This window comes from Anolis sagrei, chromosome Y, assembly GCF_037176765.1.
Source record: "Anolis sagrei isolate rAnoSag1 chromosome Y, rAnoSag1.mat, whole genome shotgun sequence".
Classification (NCBI taxonomy): Eukaryota; Metazoa; Chordata; class Lepidosauria; order Squamata; family Dactyloidae; genus Anolis; species Anolis sagrei.
This window is the reverse complement of record NC_090035.1, coordinates 485,961-510,782: the sequence shown is the minus strand read 5'-3', so window position 1 is coordinate 510,782 and position 24,822 is coordinate 485,961. Positions and strand designations below refer to the sequence as shown.

The window sequence follows — 24,822 nt, the reverse complement described above, 5'->3', positions numbered from 1 at the left end:
GTGTGCCGGTCACCACCGGGACCCCCTTGACTGGCTTGTTCTAATATTTTCACAAACCCCGATGACATCTAGACATTTGATAATGCAACAATGTGGCAGTGAGACAAATGCTTTGTTATTATTATTATTATTATTATTATTATTATTATTATTAGCTGGCAGATGGTAATTTTATCAGCGCCGATTGTCTTTAAGTGCAGGCCAAGGTCTTGAGGCACTGCACCCAGTGTGCCGGTCACCACTGGGACCCCCTTGACTGGCTTGTTCTAATATTTTCACAAACCCCGATGACATCTAGACATTTGATAATGCAACAATGTGGCAGTGAGACAAATGCTTTATTATTATTATTATTATTATTATTATTATTATTATTATTAGCTGGCAGATGGTAATTTTGTCAGCGCCGACTGTGTTTAAGTGCAGGCCAAGGTCTTGAGGCACTGCACCCAGTGTGCCGGTCACCACCGGGACCCCCTTGACTGGCTTGTTCTAATATTTTCACAAACCCCGATGACATCTAGACATTTGATAATGCAACAATGTGGCAGTGAGACAAATGCTTTGTTATTATTATTATTATTATTATTATTATTATTATTATTAGCTGGCAGATGGTAATTTTGTCAGCGCCGACTGTGTTTAAGTGCAGGCCAAGGTCTTGAGGCACTGCACCCAGTGTGCCGGTCACCACCGGGACCCCCTTGACTGGCTTGTTCTAATATTTTCACAAACCCCGATGACATCTAGACATTTGATAATGCAACAATGTGGCAGTGAGACAAATGCTTTGTTATTATTATTATTATTATTATTATTATTATTATTATTACTATTATTATTATTAGCTGGCAGATGGTAATTTTGTCAGCGCCGACTGTGTTTAAGTGCAGGCCAAGGTCTTGAGGCACTGCACCCAGTGTGCCGGTCACCACCGGGACCCCCTTGACTGGCTTGTTCTAATATTTTCACAAACCCCGATGACATCTAGACATTTGATAATGCAACAATGTGGCAGTGAGACAAATGCTTTGTTATTATTATTATTATTATTATTATTATTATTATTATTAGCTGGCAGATGGTAATTTTATCAGCGCCGATTGTCTTTAAGTGCAGGCCAAGGTCTTGAGGCACTGCACCCAGTGTGCCGGTCACCACTGGGACCCCCTTGACTGGCTTGTTCTAATATTTTCACAAACCCCGATGACATCTAGACATTTGATAATGCAACAATGTGGCAGTGAGACAAATGCTTTATTATTATTATTATTATTATTATTATTATTATTATTATTAGCTGGCAGATGGTAATTTTGTCAGCGCCGACTGTGTTTAAGTGCAGGCCAAGGTCTTGAGGCACTGCACCCAGTGTGCCGGTCACCACTGGGACCCCCTTGACTGGCTTGTTCTAATATTTTCACAAACCCCGATGACATCTAGACATTTGATAATGCAACAATGTGGCAGTGAGACAAATGCTTTGTTATTATTATTATTATTATTATTATTACTATTATTATTATTATTATTATTAGCTGGCAGATGGTAATTTTGTCAGCGCCGATTGTGTTTAAGTGCAGGCCAAGGTCTTGAGGCACTGCACCCAGTGTGCCGGTCACCACTGGGACCCCCTTGACTGGCTTGTTCTAATATTTTCACAAACCCCGATGACATCTAGACATTTGATAATGCAACAATGTGGCAGTGAGACAAATGCTTTGTTATTATTATTATTATTATTATTATTATTATTATTAGCTGGCAGATGGTAATTTTGTCAGCGCCGATTGTGTTTAAGTGCAGGCCAAGGTCTTGAGGCACTGCACCCAGTGTGCCGGTCACCACTGGGACCCCCTTGACTGGCTTGTTCTAATATTTTCACAAACCCCGATGACATCTAGACATTTGATAATGCAACAATGTGGCAGTGAGACAAATGCTTTGTTATTATTATTATTATTATTATTATTATTATTAGCTGGCAGATGGTAATTTTGTCAGCGCCGATTGTGTTTAAGTGCAGGCCAAGGTCTTGAGGCACTGCACCCAGTGTGCCGGTCACCACCGGGACCCCCTTGACTGGCTTGTTCTAATATTTTCACAAACCCCGATGACATCTAGACATTTGATAATGCAACAATGTGGCAGTGAGACAAATGCTTTGTTATTATTATTATTATTATTATTATTATTATTAGCTGGCAGATGGTAATTTTGTCAGCGCCGATTGTGTTTAAGTGCAGGCCAAGGTCTTGAGGCACTGCACCCAGTGTGCCGGTCACCACCGGGACCCCCTTGACTGGCTTGTTCTAATATTTTCACAAACCCCGATGACATCTAGACATTTGATAATGCAACAATGTGGCAGTGAGACAAATGCTTTGTTATTATTATTATTATTATTATTATTATTATTAGCTGGCAGATGGTAATTTTGTCAGCGCCGATTGTGTTTAAGTGCAGGCCAAGGTCTTGAGGCACTGCACCCAGTGTGCCGGTCACCACCGGGACCCCCTTGACTGGCTTGTTCTAATATTTTCACAAACCCCGATGACATCTAGACATTTGATAATGCAACAATGTGGCAGTGAGACAAATGCTTTGTTATTATTATTATTATTATTATTATTATTATTAGCTGGCAGATGGTAATTTTGTCAGCGCCGATTGTGTTTAAGTGCAGGCCAAGGTCTTGAGGCACTGCACCCAGTGTGCCGGTCACCACCGGGACCCCCTTGACTGGCTTGTTCTAATATTTTCACAAACCCCGATGACATCTAGACATTTGATAATGCAACAATGTGGCAGTGAGACAAATGCCTTATTATTATTATTATTATTATTATTATTATTAACTGGCAGATGGTAATTTTGTCAGCACCAATTGTGTTTAAGTGCAGGCCAAGGTCTTCAGGCACTGCACCCAGTGTGCCGGTCACCACTGGGACCCCCTTGACTGGCTTGTTCTAATATTTTCACAAACCCCGATGACATCTAGACATTTGAGATCTGCACTTTATTAATTGCGCCTTTAGACCTTGCACTTTAATATGTCTCTATGAATATGTGCTGCTGTTAGCTAATTACGATCATTACGTCACTGACGAACTGCTCTCAATTCTAAGCACTTTATGAACTATCCCATTGTAGCAATCGGAACATCAATTACCATCAATTACCATCTGTATTGCTGCTACCCATGTGGTCCTCAGCCCCTATTTGTGTACTGTTCCTGTTGCTTTTTTGTAGCGGAGGGGGCAGAAGAGGTGGTGTGCTGGAGCCTATGAGTGATGATGTGGTGGGGAGGGGGGAGGAGAGGGAGAAGGGATGCTGGCAAGAACCCATAAGCCTAACAACAAGTGTAGAACAAAAGGATTGTATGGCTCGGAACTGTGGCATGGAGGGGGGGAGGTGTTCCACTAGCCGTGGGGCCCCCATAGAGGTCGTGGTGGGAAGGAGGAGATGCGGGAGACGGAGACCTCGAATTCGGCCTAATTCGGACCGCTTACCCAAATTAACTATTCCCAATCGGTCTCCGAAGGTAAATTGGTGTAACCAGGTGAGCGGGCCCTCTGGCTTGAAGGTGGTGTTGTTGAACGCCAGGTCTGTCAACGGAAAGACATCTTGGATCCAGGATTTAATCCTGGAGGAGCGGGCAGATCTGGCGTGCATCACGGAGACCTGGTTGGATGAAGCGGGGGGCGTAAACCTCTCCCAGCTTTGTCCTCCAGGTTTCTCCGTGCAACACCAACCAAGAGCCGGAGGACGGGGAGGCGGTGTCGCAGTGGTCTATAGAGATTCCATCCATCTAACCAGGAGCCCCATCCCGCAGACCACAAATTTCGAATGCGTCCACCTGAGGGTGGGTGACCGGGACAGAATAGGGATTCTGCTAGTGTACCGTCCACCTCGCTGCACTACAGTCTCCCTTCCTGAGCTAGCGGGGGTGGTCTCGAGCCTGGCGGTGGAGTCCCAACGGCTCCTTGTGCTGGGGGACTTCAACATCCATGCCGAGGCAACCCTCACAGGTGCGGCTCAGGACTTCATGTCCGCCATGGCAACCATGGGGCTGTCCCAACGAATAACTGGCCCCACCCACTGTGCTGGACACACATTGGACTTGGTATTCTGTCAGGGATGGGAGCAAGGTGGCGGTGTGGAGGAGTTGTCTAGCTCTCCGTTGCCATGGTCCGACCACTTCCTGATTAGATTTAGACTCACTGCGCCCCCTAACCTCCGCAAGGGTGGAGGACCCATTAGGATGGTCCGCCCCAGGAGGCTAATGGATCCGAGTGGATTCCTGATGGCTCTTGGGGAGTTTCCCGCCGCCGCGGTAGGTGATCATGTCGAGGCCTTGGTTGCTCTCTGGAATGGGGAGATGACCAGGGCTATTGACAAGATCGCTCCGGAACGTCCCCTCTCGAGTAACCGAGCTAAACCAGCCCCTTGGTTTACTGAGGAGCTGGCAGCGATGAAGCGAAAGAAGAGGGTTCTAGAGAGCGTGTGGCGCTCAGACCCAAGCGAGTCAAACCGAACACGGTTTGTGTCCTTTTTAAGGGCATATGCCGCGGCAATAAAAGCAGCAAAGAAAACTTTCTTTGCGGCCACTATTGCGTCTGCAAAAAACCGTCCGGCGGAGTTGTTTCGGGTTGTCAGAGGTCTTTTAACTCCCCCAACTTCAGGTGGGAGCCCTGACAACTCGACAGCACGCTGTGAAGCATTTGCTCGGTTCTTTGCAGACAAAGTCGCTTTGATCCGCGCTGGGCTGGACGCCGCATTAGATGCAGTCTCTGTGAATGTGACACAAGCACCTGCTTGTCCGATTTTGTTGGATTCTTTTCAGTTTGTGAAACCCGAGGATGTGGACAAGATGCTTGGAGGAATGAGACCCACCACGTCCATCCTAGACCCCTGCCCATCCTGGCTTCTGAAAGAGGCCAGAGGGGGATTGGCCGAGTGGGTAACGGTGGTGGTTAATGCCTCCCTTCGGGAAGGCAAGATTCCAGCGAGCCTAAAACAGGCTGTGGTAAAGCCGCTGTTGAAGAAACCATCACTCGACCCCACTAAATTGGACAACTTTCGGCCTGTTTCCAATCTTCCCTTCTTGGGCAAAGTCATGGAAAGCGTGGTGGCCTCACAACTCCAGGCATTCTTGAGAGACACGGATATTCTGGATCCGGCGCAGTCTGGTTTCAGACCGGGACATGGTACCGAGACGGTCTTGGTCGCCTTAGTGGATGATCTGCGCCGGGAGCTAGACAGGGGGAGTGTGTCCCTGTTGGTGCTCCTGGACCTCTCAGCGGCCTTCGATACCGTCGACCACGGTATTCTTCTGGGGCGCCTTGCAGAGATGGGTCTTGGGGGCACTGCTCTGCAGTGGCTCCGGTCATTTCTGGAGGGTCGTACTCAGAAGGTGTTGCTGGGGGACTCCTGTTCAGCGCCACAGCCGTTGATCTGTGGCGTTCCTCAGGGTTCCATCTTGTCCCCCTTGCTGTTTAACATCTACATGAAGCCGCTGGGTGAGATCATCCGGAGTTTCGGGGTGCGGTGTCACCTGTACGCAGATGATGTCCAACTCTGTCACTCCTTCCCACCTGCTACTAAGGAGGCCGTCGAAGTCCTGAACCGGTGCCTGGCCGCTGTAACGGTCTGGATGAGGGCGAACAAACTGAAACTAAATCCAGACAAGACAGAGGTACTCCTGGTCAGTCGCAAGGCCGAACAGGGTATAGGGTTACAGCCTGTGCTGGACGGGGTCGCACTCCCCTTGAAGGCGCAGGTTCGCAGCTTGGGTGTGACCCTGGACTCATCGCTGAGCCTGGAGCCTCAGGTTTCAGCGGTGACCAGGGGAGCATTTGCACAGCTTAGGCTTGTGCGCCAGCTGCGCCCGTATCTTGGGAAGTCTGACTTGGCCACGGTGGTACACGCTTTGGTCACATCCCGCCTTGACTACTGCAACGCTCTCTACGTGGGGCTGCCCTTGAAGACGGCCCGGAAGCTACAATTAGTCCAACGCGCGGCAGCCATGGTGTTAACGGGAGCAGGACGCAGAGAGCATACAACGCCCCTGCTGTCCCAGCTCCACTGGCTGCCGATTCGCTACCGGGCCCAATTCAAGGTGCTGGTATTATCCTACAAAGCCCTAAACGGTTCCGGCCCAAAATACCTTGCAGACCGCATCTCGGCCTACGAGCCCACGAGGGCCTTGAGATCATCCGGGGAGGCCCTTCTCTCGGTCCCGCCTGCCTCACAGGCACGCCTGGCGGGGACGAGAGAGCGGGCCTTCTCGGTGGTGGCCCCCCGGCTGTGGAACACCCTCCCTGTTGAAGTGAGACAGGCGCCCACCCTGCTGGCCTTTCGGAGAGGCCTGAAAACATGGCTCTTCGAGCAGGCCTTTAATTGAGAGCATCTTGAACGACACTGGAATGGACTAGGATTATGAAATTGGCTATGACCCCAGGACTCGACGAAGCGGATTTTTAGTATAGGTATATGTTATGTTGTTTTGTCTGGTATGTATTGTCTAGATTTATTGTATTCTGTCCTTTTGTGTTGCTGTTCACCGCCCCGAGTCGCCTTCGGGCTGAGAGGGGCGGTCAATAAATGCGAAAAATAAATAAAAATAAATAAATTTGATAATGCAACAATGTGGCAGTGAGACAAATGCCTTATTATTATTATTATTATTATTATTATTATTATTATTAGCTGGCAGATGGTAATTTTGTCAGCGCCGACTGTGTTTAAGTGCAGGCCAAGGTCTTGAGGCACTGCACCCAGTGTGCCGGTCACCACTGGGACCCCCTTGACTGGCTTGTTCTAATATTTTCACAAACCCCGATGACATCTAGACATTTGATAATGCAACAATGTGGCAGTGAGACAAATGCCTTATTATTATTATTATTATTATTATTATTATTATTATTATTAACTGGCAGATGGTAATTTTGTCAGCACCAATTGTGTTTAAGTGCAGGCCAAGGTCTTCAGGCACTGCACCCAGTGTGCCGGTCACCACTGGGACCCCCTTGACTGGCTTGTTCTAATATTTTCACAAACCCCGATGACATCTAGACATTTGATCATGCAACAATGTGGCAGTGAGACAAATGCTTTATTATTATTATTATTATTATTAGCTGGCAGATGGTAATTTTGTCGGCACCGATTATGTTTAAGTGCAGGCCAAGGTCTTGAGGCGCTGCACCCAGTGTGCCCATCACCACTGAGATGACCTCGTATCAGCTTTTCCAGTTGTTTCCCTTAATTCCTGCTGTCACCTGGGACTGCAAAATCAATGATCCATACTTTGTTGTTACCCATGATAGTGAGGTCAGGAGTATTACTACTATTAGGATTGACGTACTTGCAGTAATTCAAGAGGCAGTAGGCCAGGAGTTTGGGCTCCTTCCAGTTGGTGGCGGCCATGTTTTCCTTGCGGTGCCGCTCCTGGAAGGCTTCGCTGACCCAGACGCGCCGCAGCTGGCTCACCAGGGAGTGCTGGTTGGCCAGCCAGCACTCGTCGTTCTTCACAATGATGCTGATGATCTGACAAAACAACACAAAGGCTCTTCCTCATCATCATATTTATTTATACCCCGCCCCCCTCTCCCCAAAAGGACTCGGGGCAGCTTACAACAAATAAAAACAAATGAGGGGTCTTGAGGGGTAATTACAGCAAGACAGGGAGGTGACAAAGCAACCTTGTTTACACACGTAAGAGAACTTTCCACATCTAGGATGAACAGCATGAAGTTGTTCATAAACAGCCTGTTCATCTCAAGAACAGAGAAGCATCCCGAGCTCTGAAGATCACCTGGGAAGGAAGGAATCCCACTGGAGCCTTGCAGCCACCCAAGTACCTGGGAGGAGTCACTCTGGACCGTGCTCTGACCTACAAGAAGCACTGCCTGAACATCAATCAAAAAGTGGGTGCTAGAAACAATATCATACGAAAGCTGACTGGCACAACCTGGGGATCACAACCAGACACAGTGAAGACATCTGCCCTTGCGCTGTGCTACTCTGCTGTGGAGTACGCATGCCCAGTGTGGAACACATCTCACCACGCTAAAACAGTGGATGTGGCTCTGAATGAGACATGCCACATTATCACGGGGTGTCTGCGCCCCACACCACTGGAGACATTACACTGCTTAGCCAGTATTGCACCACCTAACATCCACCGGGAAGGAGCAACCAATAGTGAAAGGACCAAGGCAGAGACATCTCCAGCTCATCCCTTGTTTGGGTATCAGCCAGCACGTCAACGACTTAAATCAAGAAATAGTTTTCTAAGATCTACAGAGACACTCGCTGGAACACCTCAGCAAGCGAGAGTCCAAAAGTGGCAGGCTCAAACCAATGGCTGATACCAAATGAAAGACTCCCCCTGGGCACACAGAAGACTGGGCGACTTGGAAGGTGCTGAACAGACTGCACTCTGGCACCACGAGATGCAGAGCCAACCTCAAGAAAGATCTACAGAGACACTCGCTGGAACACCCCAGCAAGCGAGAGTCCAAAAGTGGCAGGCCCAAACCCAATGACTGATACCCAATGAGGGACTCCCCCCTGGGCACACAGAGGACTGGGCGACTTGGAAGGCGCTGAACAGACTGCACTCTGGCACCACGAGATGCAGAGCCAACCTTCAGAAATGGGGCCACAAAGTGGAATCCTCGACATGTGAGTGTGGAGAGGAGCCAACCATTGACCACCTGCTGCAATGCACCCTGAGCCCTGCCACATGATGCACAATGGAGGACCTTCTTGCAGCAACACCGGAAGCACTCCAAGGGGACAGTAGCATAGCGCAAGGGCAGATGTCTTCACTGTGTCTGGTTGTGATCCCCAGGTTGTGCCAGTCAACTTTCACATGATATTGTTTCTAGCGCCCACTTTTTGCTGGTCAAAGGACATTTAACCAAATATCAAACTCACAAGCTGTCTATTTTTCTCTTTGTTTGCTTTGTTCTGTTAGAAATATAATACAATGGACTGGTTGCTCTGACACGACAAATAAATAAGCCTGAAGTTGGGGCAGCATTGGCCCAATGAAGACCTTGGGAAGCCAAGTTCCTCTCTGCCATCCAAATTTCCGAATGCCGTATTTTAGAGACTGGTTCTGGAGGGCTTGGAAGCTACTCGTCGGTTGCTCTTTCCTTCAGACGAGTAAATTACTAGAAGGTCAGTCCTACCTTGATGGCCTGAAACTGGAGGTCGAGCCGCATGGTGCTGGTGCTGGGAGAGCCCGGCCGGACGGCCGCTTGAGTCCCGCCGGGCAGCAACAGCGTGATGAAGCGGTTGGGGTTGGCGGCCAGGACGTCGCGCAGAGGTTTCGCATCTTTGTGTTTCAAAAAACTCTGGTTGGGAAAAACAACAACAACAACTGTCATTGTTGCAGAATATACGTTACCCGAGATCATTAGAGTGCTTTTGGAGAAGGAAGAGGATGGAGACAGCTTGTCCGATTCCCAAGGCTTTATTACTATCTCTGCAGAGAACAGGGTGAACCGCTCAAATGACTGTCACACCCGAGGTCTGAATCGCTTCGATCTTTTATAGCAGAATATCACTCTTTCCACACATGCACAGAAAGAGTCTGACATTTACACAATACAATCATTAACAGGTGTTTCCATATAGAGTTTCCAAAAACATCTTTATCAGGTCTTGGCAGCTACATCGTGGACCCAAACATCTGCTCGGTTATGTAACTTATCCCGACCTTCGCCCGTTACTCTAAGATGACATGTATATATTAACAATTCCTTAAATCTCTAATTGAATTATAACTTTTATATGCTTATAACGTAAGATTTGATCAAGGCAATCTCCTCTAATCAATCCAGCCTTAATTATTTCATAGTATGGAAACCATGAAGGAATTTACTTCTTCTGAAATTGCCTGCTATTTACATTAAATGGTCAGAGGATGGCGCTCTTTCACCATATGACTTTAGATCAGCGTTTCTCAACCTGGGGGTCGGGACCCCTGGAGGGGTTGCCAGCGGGTGTCAGAGGGGTCGCAAATACACAGTATTTTCTGTTGGTTATGGGGGTTCTGTGTGGGAAGTTTGGCCCAATTCTATAGTTGATGGAGTTCAGAATGTTCTTTGTTTGTAGGTGAACTATAAATCCCAGTAACTACAACTCCCAATGTCAAGGTCTATTTCCCCCAAACTCCAGCAGAGTTCACATTTGGGCATATTGATTGTCATGCCAAATTTGGTCCAGATCCATTATTGTTTGAGTCCACAGTACTCTCGGGATGTAGGTGAACTACAATTCCAAAACTCAAGGTCAATTCCCATCAAACCCTTCCAATGTGTTCTGTTGGTCATGGAAGTCCTGTATGCCATGTTTGGTTCAATTCCATCCTTGGTGGAGTTCAGAATGCTCTTTGATTGTAGGTGAACTATAAATCCCAGCAACTACAACTCCCAAATGACAAAATCAATCCTCCACTCAACGCCACCAGTGTTCAAATTTGGGTGTATCGGGTATTTTTGCCAAATTTGGTCCAGTGAATGAAAATACATCCTGCATATTAGATATTTGCATTATGCTTCATAACAGTAGCAAAACTACAGTTGTGAAGTAGCAACGAAAATAATGTTATGGTTGGGGGTCACCACAACATGAGGAACTGTATTAAGGGGTCACGACATTAGGAAGGTTGAGAACCACTGCTTTAGATGTTCCAAGTCTTGGATCGATACTATTGATTTCTTTGTCCTGCCAAACTTCTCTTGTTGACTTCATATCTATGTAAACATCGGCTAGAGCAAACTGACCCATAGTCCAGTGTCAATTAATGTCATCTGTAGGTTTCTCATGCTTGCAAATCTACTCATTAGAAATTGTCTTTTCAGGATCAGGTAGGAACATGAATCTTCTAATTTTTTCTCAATTATTATGATTTCCCTTTATTATTTTATTTTCTCCTAACGGCTGCCACAATGACAGCCAAGGAATGGCATCTACAGCCTCTTACGCTGGTTTGGTGTCCGTATATCTCTTGATACTTTGAGACCGGGGCACAAGCAAGACTTGCTCGCACATCATCCAGAGTCCTGTTGTTGTTGTTGTTGTTATTGTGCCGTCACACCCAGACGCTATAACGTTAAAACTAAGATGTGCTTCTCTCTTTATCTGGGCGAACTGCTGGAGGTCTTTCTTTGATGCAATTATTTATTTATTTATTTATTTATTTATTTACTCTGCTTATATACCGCAATTCTCAGCCTACTGGCGACTCATTGTGGTGCACAACATGAAAAGGTGCAAAAAACAACATACAATAAAATAATCCACAATACATAATTATCAAACATTATCAAAACATCATCAAAACATCATCCTTACTACAAGATCATTCCGAGTCGTCTCATCGTCAAATTCAAATAACTCAATACTTTCAGCAACCGATGCCAGTCAAGATATGAACATCAACCAAATGTTTATTTCCAAAGCCCTTGGCAGACTTGGCACAGCTTGACAAAGTTACAACACAAACAGTCAATTTGAGAAACCTCAGAGATGCTCTTTCTTTCCCTTTTTCTTCAATTACTGGGGTAACCTTTCTCCAAATGGTAGAAAAAAATCCTGGGATCCTTTCACCCTAACCCTGAGCTGCTATGGTTAGAAAGAACAGGTCTTCCCCTATCTAAGCACAAGGTCAGTTTTGGAGATGAAGTAATGCTCAATAGTACTCAATAGCTATTTCTCTCTATTTCTTAATAACTCAATTTCTCAATTACTATCTCAATATCTCAGTAGTACTCAATAGCCATTTCTCTCTATTTCTCAATAACTCTATTACTATCTCAATATCTTAATATATCTCTTATGTTGTTGTTTATTCGTTCAGTCGTCTCCGACTCTTCGTGACCTCATGGACCAGCCCACGCCAGAGCTCCCTGTCGGCCGTTACCACCCCCAGCTCCCTCAAGGTCAGTCCGGTCACTTCAAGGATGCCATCCATCCATCTTGCCCTTGGTCGGCCCCTCTTCCTTTTGCCTTCCACTTTCCCCAGCATAATTGTCTTCTCTAGGCTTTCCTGTCTCCTCATGATGTGGCCAAAGTACTTCAACTTTGTCTCTAGTATCTTTCCCTCCAGTGAGCAGTCGGGCTTTATTTCCTGGAGGATGGACTGGTTGGATCTTCTCGCAGTCCAGGGAACTCTCAGCACTTTCCTCCAGCACCACAGCTCAAAAGCATCGATCTTCCTTCGCTCAGCCTTCCCTAAGGTCCAGCTCTCACATCCGTAGGTTACTACAGGGAATACCATGGCTTTGATTAGGCGGATCTTTGTTGCCAGTCTGATGTCTCTACTCTTCACTATTTTATCGAGATTGGACATTGCTCTCCTCCCAAGAAGTAAGCGTCTTCTGATTTCTTGGCTACAGTCTGCCTCTGCAGTAATCTTTGCACCTAGAAATACAAAGTCTGTCACGGCCTCCACGGTTTCTCCCTCTATTTTCCAGTTGTCAATCATTCTTGTTGCCATAATCTTGGTTTTTTTGACGTTTAGCTGCAACCCGGCTTTTGCGCTTTCTTCTTTCACCTTGATTAGGAGGCTCCTCAGCTCCTCCTCGCTTTCGGCCATCAGAGTGGTGTCATCTGCATATCTGAGGTTGTTAATGTTTCTTCCAGCAATTTTCACCCCAGCTGTGCATTCCTCAAGCCCCGCACATCCTCGCATGATGTGTTCTGCATACAAGTTAAAGAGGTTGGGTGAGAGGATGCAGCCTTGCCGTACGCCTTTCCCAATCTTGAACCAGTCTGTTGTTCCGTGGTCAGTTCTTACTGTTGCTACTTGGTCCTTGTACAGATTCCTCAGGAGAGAGGGAAGGTGGCTTGGGATGCCCATCCCACCAAGAACTTGCCACAATTTATTATGATCCACACAGTCAAAGGCTTTAGAATAGTCAATGAAGCAGAAGTAGATGTTTTTCTGAAACTCCCTGCCTTTCTCCATTATCCAGCGGATATTGGCAATCTGGTCTCTCGTTCCTCTGCCTTTTCTAAACCCAGCTTGAACATCTGGCAACTCTCGCTCCATGTATTGCTGGAGTCTTCCTTGCAGGATCTTGAGCATTACCTTACTGGCATGAGAAATAAGGGCCACTGTACGGAAGTTGGAGCAGTCTTTTGCATTTCCCTTTTTTGGTATGGGGATATAAGTTGATTTTTTCCAGTCTGATGGCCATTCTTGTGTTTTCCATATTTGCTGGCAAATGGCATGCATCACCTTGACAGCATCATCTTTTAAGATTTTAAACAGTTCAGCTGGGATCCCGTCGTCTCCTGCTGCCTTGTTGTTAGCAATGCTTCTTAAGGCCCATTCAACCTCACTCCTCAGGATGTCTGGTTCTAATTCATTCACCACACCGTCAAAGCTATCCTCGATATTGTTATCCTTCCTATATAGATCTTCTGTATAGTCTCGCCACCTTCTCTTGATCTCTTCAGCTTCTGTTAGGTCCCTGCCATCTTTGTTTCTTATCATACCAATTTTTGCCTGAAATTTACCTCCAATGTTTCTAATTTTCTGGAAGAGGTCTCTTGTCCTTCCTATTCTGTTGTCTTCTTCCACTTCCATGCATTGCTTATTTAAAAATAGTTCCTTATCTCTTCTGGATAACCTCTGGAATTGCGCATTTAACTGGGCATATCTCCCCTTATCCCTGTTTCCTTTTGCTTTCCTCCTTTCTTGGGCTACTTCCAGTGTCTCAGCAGACAACCATTTTGCCTTCTTGGTTTTCTTTTTCTTTGGGACGTACTTTGTTGCCGCCTCCTGAACAATGTCGCGGACTTCTGTCCATAGTTCTTCTGGGACTCTGTTTACTAAATCTAGTCCTTCAAATCTGTTCTTCACTTCCACTGTATATTCGCTAGGAATGTTAGTGAGATCATATCTAACTGGTCTGTGTATTTTCCCTGATCTCTTTAGTTTTATTCTAAATTGGGCAATAAGAAGTTCGTGATCTGAGCTACAGTCAGCCCCGGGTCTTGTATATCTCTTATAACTCTCTATAACTCAATAGCTCAATTGCTTTTCTTAATAACTCAATATCTATCTATAACTCAATAGTACTCACAATGGTTTTTTCAGAGCTCCCTGCCTGACCAACAGCACATCTGAGGTTCTTTTCTCTACTGAAGGAGGCAGGGGAGATCTCAACCGTATATCTCCTGATCCTTTGAGACCAGGGCACAAGCAAGACTTGCTCACACATCATCCAGAGTCCTGTTGTTGTTATGTTTCTCCAGCAAAAGCGTGCGGGAATGCGGAAAGTACTTAATCAGTGTCACAAACGGACGGTGAAGCAACAGCTCCCTGGTGGCCAGAACACTGGGATGTTAAATGGCCTCTGTGTGTCTGTCTCTATGTGTTGTGTGTCTATGACATTGAATGTTTGCCAAGTATGTGTACATTGTAATCCACCCTGAGTCCCCTGCGAGGTGAGGAGAAGGGCAGAATATCAATACTGTAAATAAATAATAAATAATGTGATGCAGAGTGAAGAGACAGCAGCTGTTGGGGTTCAGCCTGGGTGTGAACCTGAACCTGCTTCTCTGATTGTATTTCCTGATGTTACTGAAAATGTTGATTCTGAGGTCAGTGTAGAAGAAACTCCTGCAGGCTTGGAAGGCTTGAAAAGTGAAAGTACACATTCTCCTGAGGATGTCTCAGGGTCAAGCGGTGATAGCTCTCCAGAGAGGCTAACACCTGGGATCCTTAATGAGGATATAAGAGGACAGATTTGGAGAAATAGGAGTGAATCGCAGAGTCTGCGAAGGTCAACCAGATTAAAAGAAAAAGAAACAAGGGCTTCAAAGCCTGGAGGCGTGTCACGAAACAGTTTCCTCGGCTTTAAGTGCCTCTCGCCGGTTTGACTCTTTAGATCAGGCATCGTTTTAGACTGAGGCATTACCTTGGCAGATCTCCCGTTTCCTGTGCCTTCATCCCAAGAGGCTTCTAGTGCTCCAAGTACGGTTAGTGGATTGCTAACAGGTTCCAGGATTTTACAGTGTTGCTTTTGGTTTTTGATCTAGTTCAGGGATATCTGTGATTGCTGATTTTTACTGTGGCTTTTTGACTTTGCATTTTTCTCTATTTTGTAACCATTTTTCATCAATAAAAAGGGATTGTTTTTTCCCCACAGTTGAGTGTGGTGGATTGTTATGGTCTCGTTTCCTGCTCTGGGTCGCAACAGATAAAGCCTATAAAGCCTATCATGCTCTAAACCAGTGTTTCTCAACCTGGGGGTCGGGACCCCTGGAGGGGTCACCAGGAGGTGCCAGAGGGGTCACCAAAGACCATCAGAAAACACAGCATTTTCTGTTGTTCGTGGGGGTTACGTGTGGGAGCCCTGCCTGTTGGGCCAATCAGAATAGAAGAATGCCATGACATGTCTTTCTCAGTTCTGTTGTTGGTGGGGTTCAGAATGTTTTTCCCACAGTCATGTGTGATGGATTGTTGTCTTCGGGTCTCGTTTCCTGCTCTGGGTTGCAACAGCAGCAGCCTTGGTTAGTCAGGCAGGCACCAAGGTCCAAGGTGATGGTCAGTAGTGTCTCAAGGTCAGAAGAGAGAAGGATGTGCTTGAGAAGAGATGGAGGACCCCACCCTGTGGTTCAACGCTATTCTGATCCTGCTTCAGCCAATGAGAGTGTGGCTGCATCCGTACCACTCCTTTGATGCATAGCTAGACATGCAAAGCAGGTTACCATAAACATCCGGCTCCACTGGGGATCATTCAAGGTGGCTTCCATCATAAACAGCTCCACCGTCTGAGAAGGGTGCCGCGTCAGGAACTTGATTAACGGCTCTCGGAAGGGACTGCCGGCCTGAGGAAGCAAACCACAAAGAAAAACTATTATTATTATTATTATTATTATTATTATTATTATTATTATTATTATTATATAAACACAACAAGATGAGTCCACAGCAGACACTCTTCTGGCTGTTGAATTGGATCACATGTTGGACGCTTCCCAAGTGTCTAGGACTGTGTGATGCATACAACATAGGCAGATACTCGCACTGAGTCACACAGGAGAGAGAAAGATGGATTCTTCATTCGGAGTCATCAGGTGAGCCAAGAGGGCAGCAAGCCCTGAATCTACAGTGTCAACCTTGACTTTAGTGTGTCTGATTTCCACACACACTCACCCAATATTCCCATGGAAAGTGTTTGAAATGCCAGGACGAAAGATGATATTGTTCTATTTGGATGTCTTGTCTAAAACAAGCGTACCTGTCCGAACGTATATCCTTCTACGTCCCACCTAGGAATTTAAGGTCTTCTGAGGAGGTTCTGCTCTCGGTCCCACCTTTATTACAAGTGAGGCTGGTGGGGACGAGGGACAGGGCCTTCTCGGTGGTGGCCAAGAACTCAATAAAACTTGTTCTCAGGCTCATAAAAATCATATGACAGAACACAATAAAAGACACAGTGTCATAAAAACAGGAGAGAATGCCTCTAGACCAGGCATGGGGAACCTTCGGCCCTCCAGGTGTGGTGGACTTCAACTCCCACAATTCCTTGAGGCCAAGGTAAGCCTTTGGGGCGAATGCCGAGCCTCAAGGAATTGTGGGAGTTGAAGTCCACCACACCTGGAGGGCCGAAGGTTCCTGACCCCTGCTCTAGAACATGGCCATATAGCCCGAAAAAACCTACAACAACCCAACCTGCAGGTTGTTTTTTTTTTTAAGGATTTTATTAGATTTTATATAATACAACGAAAGAGTGGGAACAATAACGAGATAAGTATAGAAAAGAGGTAAAAAATTAGAAGCATATAAAAAAGAATTTATTTATTTATCGTGTCATCAGCAACCATTGTATTACAATTCTAACAGAGCAAAACAAACACAGAGATTAAAAAGAAAAAGAAAAAAGAAAAAAAAGAAAGAAAAAAAAACCCACACAGATTTTGTAAATTTGGCACTCGCTGGAACACCCCAGCAAACACAGAGTCCAAAAGTGGCAGGCCCAAACCCAGCACCTCAATTCATGGGTGATACCAGATGAGAGACTCCCCCCTGGGCACTCAGAAGACTGGGCGACTTGGAAGGCGCTGAACAGATTGCGCTCTGGCACCACGAGATGCAGAGCCAATCTTAAGAAATGGGGCTACAGGGTGGAATCCTCGGCATGCGAGTGCGGAGAAGAGCAAACCACTGACCACCTGCTGCAATGCACCCTGAGCCCTGCCACATGATGCACCATGGAGGACCTTCTTGCGGCAACACCGGAAGCACTCCAACTGGCCAGATACTGCTCAAAGGACATTTAACCAAATACCAAATTTACCAAATTTACATAAAAAAGAAAAAGGACAACAACGCCAAATTACACACACAAAAAGCCCAAAAAAATACCAAAAAAAGGGGGAAAAAGTTCCATATGGTAAAAGCAGCCAGACTGCTCGCTGCACTTCCAACACTTGTCGGAAACCGATTTATACATTTTAGCTAATTGTTTAGGTATGGTATACCATCTATGGAACATTTTTATCCAATTTTCTTTTAAATCCATTGCATAAATATATTTTAATTTTTTGTTCCACATTTGCTCCCACTCTCTCATTTGAACTGGTCTTCTTAAATTTTGCAGGTTGTTCTTTTCCCAGTGAAAAGAAGCACAAAGGCAATGACTGTTATTTGAAACGAAAACAAGTAGTCTATGTACCAGCATTACTCATTACTGGAAAGCTCTAGATCAGTGGTTCTCAACCTGGGGGTCGGGACCCCTGCGGGGGTCACCAGGGAGTGTCAGAGGGGTCGCCAAAGACCATCAGAAAACACAGTATTTTCTGTTGATCGTGGGAGTTCTGTGTGCCATATTTGGTTCAATTCCATCAGAATGCTCTTTGAGTGTAGGTGAACTATAAATCCCAGCAACTACAACTCAAATGTCAAGGTCTATTTTCTCCAAACTCCACAAGTGTTCACATTTGGGCATATTGAGTATTCATGTCAAGTTTGGTCCAGATCCATCATTGAGTCCACAGAGCTCTCTGGATGTAGGTGAACTACAACTCCAAACTCAAGGTCAATGCCCACCAAACCCTTCCCGTGTTTTCTGTTGGCCATGGGAGTTTTGTGTGCCAAGTTTGGTTCAATTCCGTCGTTGCTGGAGTTCCGAATGCTCTTTGATTGTAGGTGAACTTTAAATCCCAGCAACTACAACTCCCAAATGACAAAATCAATCAACCCACCCCAACCCAATTTTGTGCATATTGGGTATTTGTGCCAAATTTGGTCCAGTGAATGGAAATACATCCTGCTTATCAGATAATCGCATTACAATTAATAACAGGAGCAAAATTACAGTTATGAAGTAGCAAAATAATGTTATGGTTGGGGGTCACCACAACATGAGGAAATGTATTAAGGGGTCACGGCATTAGGAAGGTTGAGAAAGACTGCTCTAGATCTTCTGTTCAAGGAGCTTCCAGACTGTCTTCAAAGGCAACCCCACGTAGAGTGCGTTGCAGTAGTCTAGACGGGATGTAACCAGAACGTGGACCACTGTGGCCAAGCCTGACTTCCCAAAGTACGGGCGCAGCTGGTGCACAAGCTTTAATTGTGCAAATGCTCCCCTGGCCACCGCCGAAACAAGCAAACAATAAAACACTAAAAACAATGACACCATGACACATTTAAAACCTAAAGGCCGATGTAGTCATCAATCGATGACCAGTTTGTTTGTTTATTATTATTATTATTATTATTTAATTATTTAACTTGTATAGCGCTACTCCCAATTTGGCTCGGAGCGGTTTACAGAAGCAGATTAAAACAATACAATTAGCTTTAAAAATAGCAATAACAAAACAAGTTGCCTGTATTCCTTTTTTAACATTATTATTATTATTATCATCTAGTATAGCTAATGGGAGTTGTAGTGCAGCACAGCTAGATGGTTCTGTGTTGGGGAAGGCTGTTATTCCTCAATGTCATTTCTGTCTCTGTGTTGCAACCCAGAGCAGGAAACTGGACCCTAAGACAACAATCCACCACACTTGACTTCAGGAAAAAACAATCCTTTTTAGTGATGAAAGTACAAAAATAGAGGAAAAATGCAAGGTAAAAAGTCACAGTAAAAATCAGCAACAATGAATGTCCATGAACAAAATCAAAAAGCCACAGTAACACTGTTAAATCCTGGAACCTGTTAGCAATCCACTAACCGTACTTGAAGCACTAGAAAAATTCCTTGGAACAAAGCCACTGGAAGCAGGAGAACTGTAAAAGTCTGCACATGAATCTGAAATGATGCCTGGACTAAATGGGCATCCAGGCCAAGCGTTTTTAAAGCATAGAAATCTATTTCGTGACGTGCCTGAAGGCCGTGTTTGCATTTCTCTTAATCTAGCTGACCTCCATAAACTCTGCACTTCGCCTCTGCTTTGCCAAATCTGCCGCCGTCTATCCTCGTTAGAGGGACCAGGTGTCAGATTATCTGGAGAGCTAAAAGGGAGGGAAAGTTCACGGCTTGGCTCTGAATCATTCTCATGGGAATTTGGACTTTCGCTTTCCAAAGAAGCAGGTTTTTCACTACACAAACCGTTATCTTAGTGGATTGCTACAAGAGAGGAGATTCCATCTGAACATGAGGAAGAACTTCCTGACTGTGAGAGCCGTTCAGCAGTGGAACTCTCTGCCCTGGAGGGAGTGTGGTGGAGGCTCCTTCTTTGGAAGCTTTTAAGCAGAGGCTGGATGGCCATCTGTCAGGGGTGATTTGAATGCAATATTCCTGCTTCTTGGCAGAATGGGGTTGGACTGGATGGCCCAGGAGGTCTCTTCCAACTCTTTGATTCTAGGATTCTATGATCTACTACACTGACCTCACAATCATTGACATCAGGAAATACAATCAGAGAGTCAGGTACAGGTTCACACACAGGCTGAACCCCAACACTCTGGCACCTAATTGGCTGTTAATGAAGGCATGCCCAGCAACATATCCACCATCTCACCTGACGACCCTTTCACGCCAAACTGTTTGCAGGGAATGGAACTCGGTGCGAACAACGGCGCCCGCAAATCAATGCCTGGAATCAAACGCTTTGCACCGGGGAGCAGAAACCATTCCAAAAGACAATTAAAGCAAACATTACAAATGGAGAAGCAGAAGCCATTAGAGGGGAAATTACCTCGATGAGCATGGCCCGCTCGGTCTTCATGACCACCTCCAGCAAGGGCTTCACGAGCGTCTGAGGCGCGGCCGGGATCAGGTGGAAGAGGTTGATAATGGCCGAGCAGATCTTCATTTCCTGCAGACAGAACAGAAACACTCGCAAGCCGGCACTTGGCTCCTTGCACGCTCGTACTCGAAGGTGATGCGCCACAGACCCTACATGGAACGCGGTGCAGGCAGTCCCGAGTTACAAACAAGCGACTCATAGTTAAGAACAACGGGGGCTGAGACAACAGGAAGCGGGAAGGAAGGGAAATCCAGTCCTGGAAGATCTATTGCGTTTCAACTCAATATCCCTAAAACTGAGGGCGGGGAGCCCCATTAATGTCCCCATGGGCGAGAATGGGCAAACGGCGTAACAAAAAAGTAATGAAATTTTTGGAACTCAGTCATAGATCAGAAGCGGACCTCTTATGATTTTTTGAAGCACTTTAGAAACAAAATGGGGATTGCGAAATTTCCGTTAAGACAAACGAACCAGGTTTTTTTTAGCTGTGCAAATCCCTAATATATATGACTGGAGTTACACTTAAAGAATGTCCATGTGCCGACTTACATACAAATTCAACTCAAGGACAAACCCACAAAACTTCTCTTGTTTGTAACGTGGGGACGGCCTGCCCTCCTCCTCTGTCTAGACCTGGGAGCCTGGCTGGCAAACCAAAACAAGGCGTTAACCGCAGCAACTTACCCCGGGGTCGCGTAAGAAACTCTTTTCCCGTTGCAGTTTGCGATCTGTCGTTTTAATGCAATGACAACAATGGCCGAGGGGGTTTGTGGAAGTCCAAAGGGAAGGACTTGCAAAAGTTTCTAAAACTAGACTCGTACAAAATGGTTTCAAGTGCCTTCCGGGTAGAGTTCTGGCGTTAGGATCTGACCGGCTGGGACAGGCATGGGCCAACTTCGGCCCGCCGGGTGTTTTGGACTTCAATTCCCAGAATTGTGGGAGTTGGAGTCCAAAAAACATGAAGTGTTAATCTATATATGGAAGCCATATGTATAAATTGGAAGCCATGTTGCTTCCCTCTCGTTCTGAGCCCTCTCAATCGCCTCTCTGATGTGTCTGGGTTGCAAATAGACAAGATGCAGAGGAAGCGTCCTGGCTCAATTTGTGCATGGACCCAGAAAACGTTTGTTTTGAATGGTGGACGTTAAATCATGGGTCAGATGAAGCCCACGCCTGGATGCCCCGGACAACGAGGGCCGAAGTCTGCCCATGCCTCTGCCTCACTTGGCTTCTCGTCTAGAGAAAATACGGCAATTCTTCTGCTAAACATCTGCATAGCTTTCAATGTCAGATGGGGACAAATGCCACCATGAGGAGGGGAGGAAAATGTGCATGCACAAACACCGGACATTCGGTCCAATACGATATTTCCTGGACAAAAAATTATCTGGGCGGAGGCCACAAGGGTGTGCTAGAGAGAGAGACGGATAGTCCATTTTACGGGGTGAAGAGCGGGTTGACGGAGGAAAACTATTTTCCGCATTTTCGCTGGTTATTCCCCCTCCCGCCTTCCGCTTGCGAGGGGTCCCCGAAAACGGTAGCACGGAGGTTCTTATCTGCAGACAGAAGCAGCCGCTTGCAACATGCATGCATGGTCAACCACAGTCAACCATGCATGCACGTTGCAAGTGGTTGCTTCTGACTGCAGATAAGAACCTCCGTAATACCATTTTTGGGGACCCCTCCTTATCTACAGTTGCCACCCCCGGATATGATGTCCTCGGATAATACAGAGGGATATTAAATGTGTGCACCTCTTTTTTGTTTAGGGGTTAAACAACCCCACTTCCTTCAAAACCCCACTTCATCCTCCCTCTTCTCCCCTTTTCCCATCTGGGAGCCATGCGGCATCCTTTTATCGAAGGCTCACCAAGGAAAAGTGTGTGGGGCTCTCTATCTATATGATAGAGCCGTTCAGCAGTGGAACTCTCTGCCCCAGAGGGAGTGTGGTGGAGGCTGCTTCTTAGGAAGCTTTTAAACAGAGGCTGGATGGCCATCTGTCAGGGGTGCTTTGAGTGCAATATTCCTGCTTCTTGGCAGAATGAGGTTGGACTGGATGATGGCCCAGGAGGTCTCTTCCAACTCTTTGATTCTATGATTCTATGACTGTGAGAGCCGTTCAGCAGTGGAACTCTCTGCCCCGGAGTGTGGTGGAGGCTCCTTCTTTGGAAGCTTTTAAGCAGAGGCTGGATGGCCATCTGTCAGGGGTGATTTGAATGCAATATTCCTGCTTCTTGGCAGAATGAGGTTGGACTGGATGATGGCCCAGGAGGTCTCTTCCAACTCTTTGATTCTATGATTCTATGACTGTGAGAACCGTTCAGCAGTGGAACTCTCTGCCCCGGAGTGTGGTGGAGGCTGCTTCTTTGGAAGCTTTTAAGCAGAGGCTGGATGGCCATCTGTCAGGGGTGATTTGAATGCAATATTCCTGCTTCTTGGCAGAATGAGGTTGGACTGGATGGCCCAGGAGGTCTCTTCCCACTATTCTAGGATTCTATGATCTCTCTGTGGGGGGAGGGGGTGTTGCAAGCTTTTGGGAGGGGTTTAGCAATGGGGAGGGGGGCAAGAAGAAAATTAGAGCCCCCCCTCCCTCCCTCCCTACTAGGAGCACCTGCTTCATTCCCTTTCCCTTGCGCCTGGTGGGCGGGGCTAAGGACTGCGCCACCAGCCTGGCACGAAGTGGACAGGAGGCTGGATGGCCATCTGTCGGGAGTGCTTTGAATGCAATATTCCTGTTTCTTGGCAGAAAGGGGTTGGACTGGATGGCCCAGGAGGTCTCTTCCAATTCTATGGTTCTATGATTATGGTTCATTTATATATATATAGATTATTACTATTATTATACGCCAGAAAATACAGTATATTTCTCTCTCTCTCTCTCTATTGCCCCCTTGTGGCCTCCGCCCAGATAACGGAACAGCACCCAAAAATTAAAAATAGGGAGCCCGGCTTGGCTTTGAGGACCGAAAACGAGTGTAGGGGGGCGGAGCTCTGGGTTTGCTTTTCAACCAGTCCCTTTCTGGCACTCGCCAATTGAAACATTTTTGAGTCAACACACATAGAGGTGAAAAACGGGAAACTGCACCCAGAACACCCTATTTAATTGCAATTAAGAAAATAAAGATCATGCTTGAAAAGAAGTCCTTGACGGGTCACAGCAAGTGTAATAAGACTCATACCACTCTGCCACAGACAAAAATAAACAAATAAATAATATATATATACATGAAAGACAAGTCACGGCACTGCACTCAAAAGAATGCACAACGCATTCTGCCCAATACAGAACAAATAGGTACGGCTAAACAGACCATAGCAGAAGGAAAGAACCAACCAAGAGATACAAAAACGGGAGGAAAAAACTGAAAAACGGGGGGAAAAACAAAGGAAACAGACAACTTCCTGGTGAAGAACCAACCAAGAGGCACAAAAACAGGAGGAAAAAAACTGAAAAACGGAGGGGGGGGAAACAAAGGAAACGGACAACTTCCTGGTGAAGAACCAACCAAGAGGCACGAAAACGGGAAGAAAAAAACTCAAAAACGGGGGGGGGGGGACAAAGGAAATGGACAACTTCCTGGTGAAGAACCAACCAAGAGGCACGAAAACGGGAGGAAAAAAACTGAAAAACGGGGGGGGGGGGGAACAAAGGAAACGGACAACTTCCTGGTGAAGAACCAACCAAGAGGCACGAAAACGGGAGGAAAAAAACTGAAAAACGGGGGGGGGGGGACAAAGGAAACGGACAACTTCCTGGTGACGAACCAACCAAGAGGCACGAAAACGGGAAGAAAAAAACTGAAAAATGGGGAAGAAAACAAAGGAAACGGACAACTTCCTGGTGAAGAACCAACCAAGAGGCACGAAAACGGGAGGAAAAAAACTGAAAAACGGGGGGGAAAACAAAGGAAACTGACAACTTCCTGGTGGAGAACCAACCAAGAGGTACGAAAACAGGAGGAAAAAATGGAAAAATGGGGGGGAACAAGGGAAAAAACAAGGGAAAAAACAAGGGAAAAAACAAAAGAACCAACCAAGAAATACGAAAACGAAGGAAAAAACAAAGGGAAAAAATGGGAGGAAAAAAGGGGGAAAAAGGGAAAACCAGGGCAAAAACGAGGGAAAAAACAAAGGAAACGGACAACTTCCTGGTGAAGAACCAACCAAGAGATACGAAAACGGGAGGAAAAAACTGAAAAACGGGGTGGGGGGGGGGGACAAAGGAAACGGACAACTTCCTGGTGAAGAACCAACCAAGAGATAGGAAAACGAGAGGAAAAAACTGAAAAACGAGGGGAAAAACAAATGAAACGGACAATGTCCTGGTGAAGAACCAACCAAGAGATACGAAAACAGGAGGAAAAAATTGAAAAACGGGGGGAAAAACAAAGGAAACAGACAACTTCCTGGTGAAGAACCAACCAAAAGATACGAAAACGAGAGGAAAAAAACTGAAAAATGAGGGGAAAAACAAAGGAAACGGACAACTTCCAGGTGAAGAAGAAGGTGAAGAACCAACCAAGAGGTAGGAAAACGGGAGGAAAAAAACTGAAAAACGAGGGGAAAACAAAGGAAACGGACAACTTC

General features: G+C 46.1%; 1 protein-coding gene across 2 annotated transcripts in view; it reads right to left on the bottom strand.

The window, feature by feature from the left end:
- The window catches only part of LOC137095543 (transformation/transcription domain-associated protein-like), a 216,632-nt gene that overhangs the window by 125,617 nt on the left and 66,193 nt on the right, over window positions 1–24,822 (bottom strand). For both annotated transcript variants that reach the window (XM_067462324.1, XM_067462325.1), the window contains 4 exons: window positions 20,185–20,304; window positions 15,745–15,864; window positions 9,207–9,371; window positions 7,373–7,554 (listed from right to left, as the gene is read on the bottom strand). In XM_067462324.1, coding sequence (XP_067318425.1) covers window positions 7,373–7,554; window positions 9,207–9,371; window positions 15,745–15,864; window positions 20,185–20,304 — 587 coding nt within the window. The remainder of the gene's footprint in view (window positions 1–7,372; window positions 7,555–9,206; window positions 9,372–15,744; window positions 15,865–20,184; window positions 20,305–24,822) is intronic.